The sequence below is a fragment of the Corvus brachyrhynchos genome, unplaced genomic scaffold (assembly GCF_000691975.1).
Source record: "Corvus brachyrhynchos isolate BGI_N302 unplaced genomic scaffold, ASM69197v1 scaffold522, whole genome shotgun sequence".
In the NCBI taxonomy this organism is placed as follows: domain Eukaryota; kingdom Metazoa; phylum Chordata; class Aves; order Passeriformes; family Corvidae; genus Corvus; species Corvus brachyrhynchos.
Window position 1 is genome coordinate 804,267 of NW_008236649.1, and position 6,000 is coordinate 810,266.

Genomic DNA, 6,000 nt, shown 5'->3' on the forward strand with positions numbered 1-6,000 from the left:
AAAATGCACCCTCAGCTGGGTGAAAGGCTGCCACAATTAATCTTGTGGAGCACAGAGCTACATCTTGGTTCGGGTTATATTCCAGCATGTGTTGAGCACAGCCAGGGCTGCACTATTTGTCCTGACACAGTCGCTGCCATACTTCACAGAGAAAAAGTTTGGGCTCTGTGTTTCTAAAAAGACAAATGCTCCAAGTGCTGACACCACTGTGGATGAAAGAGCATCCAACATCAACGACTCACAGAGGGAGAATCTCTGTACTGCTCACTCTGTGCAACACAGATCACAAGTGGGTTTTGGGTTTGTCAGCTGTCCAACAGCTTGAAGAGAGAACTCACCTTGTAAACCACCAAAACGTCAATCTTGACAGGAAGCCTGAATTTAACTCCGGACATGGATTCTATAATGAATTTATCAGAGAAAAAAAACCCAAAATAAATAAAGCAAGACATTTACCATTACTTTAATACAACAGTCTATTCTGATCAGTTTTGGCATATTATATATTACATGTACATACCTATGTCCTAATGAGACATAAATTGATTTCTTTCATTTCCCATGTCACACTGAACTCCTTTCATATCTAAAAACTGCTTCATATACTGCCTTTAAATCACAGCTATAAAGTGAAATGTCATTCTACAGTTTCTGAGATGTTCATTTTAAGACATGAACTCAACTTCTCTCTCAGCTTGGTTCAAACATAAATCCAATTATAGAGACTATTTTATGATTGGAGAAGAAATTTAACCTGTGACACCACTAATATCTTCTGTTATTAATGTTTTTCTATATCTATTCTCAACATGTATAGAACTCATTTATTAGGACAAACCTCATGGACTTTCACTAACTCAAGATGAATGTTAAGCAAGCAGACCACTATACCCTAAAAAAACCCTCTTGAAATAATTAATATTACACTTCAATGCTCATAAATGTAATTTACACTGCTGTGAAGCAGCAAGCAGGAGAGCTGCTTTCACCACACAGCTTCAAGCCATTTCTGATGGCACAGATAATGGAAAAAGACTCCAAACCCCAGTATTCCTCTCCATACCCAGTGTTTTGTAAGAGGGTTACTAAGTACTGCCATGTCCATGACAATCCAAAGCTGCTTTCAATAACAAGTACTCTCAGTGGAACTCTCAAAACACCATATAGTTTGTAAAATCCAAATAAAGCAAAGAGAAAAATACTTACAGCATCTTTATTAACAGGGGAAAAAAATGGAGGCTTCTCTTTAAAAAACGACAGTATCAACTCGATGATTATCAAAGCAAAGTAGATGTAAAATGTGGTAAACCTGAACCTTTCATTTACATGGCCCTAGAGGGAAAAGAAACACTGTAAATGATTGTTTTTACTGCACTTCCAAGCTCCCCAGTACACTCTCTCTCCTTTTTCACAGTTTCTTTTGGCAATTCTTTTCTTCCTCTACAGTTGAATACTACAAAGAAGATCCTAGCAGGAATTATCTCACAAAAGTATGCTCGGACTCTGACAAGTGCCTAAGAACATGCTTATCTCCAAGCTTTTCATTAAATTATGTCAAGTTCAAAGTGCTTATACATCTTCACTGCATGCAGACACCCTCTGGAATCAGGACTACATAACATCCTTTTAAATTACCTCTGGGGGTTCTTGCAAGATCACGTCTTAAGCATAGGAATTGTCAACCCAGATCAGAGAACATCCTTTTACTTTAACATCTTATCACTGACAAGCAGTGAGTGTTAAATACCTTCAGAAGAAGCTGCAGGAAAACCACTGCATTGCATAATAAGAGTTCCATCTGCTCTGGAGATATTTCCTTTCCTAATCATGAGTCTGCAGTTTACCTAAAACTTCTTGCTGTGAGGGTATGTCCTTTATACAGCTCTTTCATGCCCTAATGTCATTCTGAACATTCTCATTGTTCACTTAAAATGTAAAAACCTTAAGTGCAAGAGAAGGAATATTTGGTTCTGGGCAGTCACAGGAGGAGAAGTGTTACCCAGACTTGTTCTAAGGCTCTGCACCCATAATTTCAAGATGATTATGTATTGAAACATTGATAGCCCAATATTTTTACTTATTAAAACTGCCTCTAAGTGGTGTTTGAAATGGTCTCACCAGATTGCAGCTATTATCTGACAAAGTTCTGCCCAGGCTCTCATTTAAGGTTTAATTCAATTGCCACTGGAATATTTATAACAGCCTGCTACAGGAAAATCCTTGCTAACAGGATAATGCTGCTAATATTACAAAGAAGCAAGAATAAAAACAAGGAATCACCAAACAGAATCAACACTGATTTCACTGAGGAGAAGCAATCACCTTAATGTTTTCCAAGCACTCTTTTTCTCTCCCGGCCTTTGATGATCTAATCACTGGAGCAATCTGCCTTGCCCTACTTAGTGAATTTGTTTCTGGGAAAAACTTAACAAGTTTCTTACTGTGGGAGAACCTGCTATGTTTTCAAACAGCAATCATAACAGCCCAGGTTTCTTTCCCTCCAACTTTCTGTTCTCTATTCCCAGCCCCAGTGGAGTCAGAACGCTGTCCTCAGCCCATCAGGCACTGACACCAGGAAGCCCATGGAGCTGCCTAATGTGGCCAAGCTGCCTAAGCAAAAAGGAACCTTACATATTAAAATGTGTCCTCTCTGATTACTACCCATCCCCATTTAAGCAGGGGGGATGAGATTTAAAAAAAGACAGGAGTCTGTTCCCATATACACAGTGTTGGTATTGCTCTCTCATGTCTATCAGATTTCCAGTATAGCTCTGGGCTAAGCAAAATCTGCTTTTTGACACTGCCTGAGAAATCCAGTTCCCTTCTAGTTACGAAAGTCTGAGTCAAGGCAACAGAACCAAACTCCTTTTTCTCTCTGGCAAAACCTGGCTTCAGATCTGACTCCAGACTCGGGTGATTCATTCTTTTCACAGAGATGTGGATGGCTACATTTCCTGTTCTCCAAGTGCTAACAAAGATGGCTTGTTACCTGTGCTGTTGTAGTCATGATCTTTGACCGGAAAGGCCCCACTGCACAGAGCACAGACAAAAACCAGAAGATAATGAGCACTCCAGAGGACTGAATTCCTCTCAGCCTTTCGTACTGGATAAGCAGTGTAGCTAAGAGCTGTAAAAGTAAATACAGGAACACATGAACACAGCCCCATCCCAGTACTCCCCCTCTTTGCACCTTCAGATGGCAGCTCCTAGAGCCACCACCGACTGGAAGGATACCAGAGCAGCAGGACCTCTCTGAAATGAGCCCCATCATGACTTCACAGAGGTCAATGGCAAAACCTCCATCATCTGAGAGCAGCAAATAACTGTGAAATAATTTGTTTTGCTGTTTTCAGAGCCTTATCTCCAGAATTCAATTTTTAAGCCTTTGCACGTAGGGCTAGGAACAATTAAATATTAGCTACATTTTAAACAAATGTAGGGACTGTCATTTCTCCAATCCAGATGGACCATCATGACTCGTCTAGAAAAAAAGATTAAAAAAAAAAAAAAATTAACCAAGGGAATTAAAAAACTTAATGGGCAAATTTTACTGCTTTATTTTTCATACAACAGCCACAAGCCTGTTTGTCATCCTAGGCAAAGCCAACTTGTTTTGTTTAATGGAGGAACAGCCACCAGGTAATAGACACAGCTTTCCAAAGTCCGATACAGCACTGAACAATGCACAAGCCATGCTCCATCGTATCACTCTTTTGGCAAAGTCCTATTCAAATTCTCTCCAGAACTGGATCACAAGCCTGGAGAGATAGGTGAAAGCAGGCTGGAAGGCAGCATTATAAATACTTTAATTTACACAGCTGAAAATCTACTTGAGAGAGAGATTTGTGACTCTGGCCTTTTTGGTAGCAAAATTTGCTTCAGTAATACAAATACTAATAATACAGTTAAAAGAAGTCCAGATAAGGCAATGAATGCAAAGGGGCTCTTCATCCTTCATCTGTCTAAAAGAAAGTTATTCATACTGGTCATAGTGAACAGAAACAGCTACAAACCACGGTGATGCCAACGACCAGAGGAGTTACAAAATAGACTGGTGGAGGGGTTCTGTTTTGCAGGAGCTCATGGAAGGAGTAGAAGAGATCTGCCCAGCTCACACACCACAGCAGGACACCAAACAGCTGAGAGGAGGCAAACAGAAACAGCATTTGGTAAACTCCTCTCCAGGGGCGGTCAGAGAGCTAAAAAAAGCCCATTCTGATTCACAGATTCCCAGCAAAACAAAGCTGTGTAAACACAATCACAGCACTGATCAGCTGCAGTCTGATGAACTGTCCCACTGCACTCAAACCAAGCATCTCATCTCAACTGCTTTCTGAGGGATTCTGCAATCACAACCAGTAAAAAGACTAACGTATTTTGCCTGGATTTTCCCCCCTACTTAGTTTTGATTGGAAACACAGGCAGCACCCAGAGTAAAGGCAGACATGCCCTGAAGCAGAAGCCTGGTATTTTTCTCCAGGAATAACCTGAGTTATTTAATGGCCTATGGAAAGGGACTTCTTTGCTTTTCTTAGACCCAGCCACTTACAGACCTGAGGGGCTGCTGACACCAGGAACCTTTTAAGCACAAGGTGCAGATGAAATCACGTTGCTATTGCATGGGGAGAGAAGCTTGAAAAAACCCTTCTCAAGCTTACTTTCACAAAGAGGTAAAATTCCCACTAGATCTACCTTAAGGTCTTTGGTTTGCAGCTTTCAGTGGTTTAAACCTTAAGTAAGGCTGAAGCAGTGCAGTTTTGGCTCACAAAGGGGGATTGCTCATGGCAGAGCAATCAGTTCTTCTCTCTACCCAGAAAGGTGGGCTCCCAGGATGGATTTCCTCCCTCAGATATCTGTATGCACACTGTTTGTTCCTATGAGCAAGCTCTTCAATACGATAAATCGGAGGGAAATTTGTTTAAACCCTACTTCCTTGGATGCTGAGCTAATAAAAATGAACTCTACATGGCCCATGGGGCTCTGCAAAGAGCTCTCACCGTCTTGAACCTGCTCAGCACGGACAGCACGATGTACCCTCGTTTGTTGCGCTTCAGGTAGAGAAGGTAAAAGGGTAAAGCACTCCACAGGTAAATGCTGGGGATCCACGCCAGGATGGTGTTCTGGAAACATGGTGTTAGGTCTGGGTTATCCGTGTGTATTGTAAGGTTTGAATCCTGGAAGGGGGACGAGACACATTCATTAACAGAGAGGCAGAAGTGCTGCCAACTGGAACATCTGCTTGAATGAAGTTGTATTCAGATCCTGATGGAGTTAGCACAAGGCCTGAGTAAGAGCTTTCCCAAAATACTTACCCCAAGCACTTGTGGTTAATCTGCTATAGTGAAAGGGCTAAGTACAGCTGTAAATACTGGGCAAAACCTAAAAGAAAAAGATTTGTGCCCTCCTGTATTTCAGAGCTGGACATGCATTCTGTAGCAGACAAACCCCTTGTGTTTCTGCCTTTGCTGAGGCTTAGTTACAGGTACTGATAACACCATGTTCCTCAGGCATTCCCAGCCTGGAGTGCCTCTGCTAAACGAAGCTCCTGAGGAAAAATCCTCCACTTGAGAACTCATCCAGCAAGAATGTCCAGCACTGGAGAAAATGATCAGATTTAGACCAACCTTATGCTGACCTGGGAAAATCCCCTCCACTTATGACTAACACTTTGTCCTTCTTACTTATATGCTTCCAACTTTAATTACTTCCCTATTGTAAACCAAGGCAAAAGAAATGTACTGAACATGCAGGCAGGAATCAGATTTTCTTGGAAACATTTCAAGGAATGCTTTCCTGCTGTAACCCTGGACACCACAAACCACATATGCACTTGTACCTAAAGATTTCAATGCACCCATGCAAACACAGTTCCACAAGCTCAGACTAAAACAGAACTTTCAGTATGGTAAAGGGGAACTTGGTTTTAATCAAACCTCCTGGAAATTCACAACTTGGATTTTACCATCTGATGCGTCATCTTAAGTGTGGTAGATAAAAACT

General features: G+C 41.4%; 1 protein-coding gene across 1 annotated transcript in view; it reads right to left on the bottom strand.

Moving 5' to 3' along the window:
- The window catches only part of ABCC3 (ATP binding cassette subfamily C member 3), a 32,296-nt gene extending 28,203 nt beyond the window's left edge, over window positions 1–4,093 (bottom strand). The window contains exons 1-4 of the mRNA XM_017726791.1: window positions 4,014–4,093; window positions 2,990–3,127; window positions 1,207–1,332; window positions 339–400 (exon numbers count right to left, since the gene is read on the bottom strand). Coding sequence (XP_017582280.1) covers window positions 339–400; window positions 1,207–1,332; window positions 2,990–3,007 — 206 coding nt within the window. The 5' untranslated portion in view covers window positions 3,008–3,127; window positions 4,014–4,093. The remainder of the gene's footprint in view (window positions 1–338; window positions 401–1,206; window positions 1,333–2,989; window positions 3,128–4,013) is intronic.
- Window positions 4,094–6,000: the final 1,907 nt, after the last annotated feature.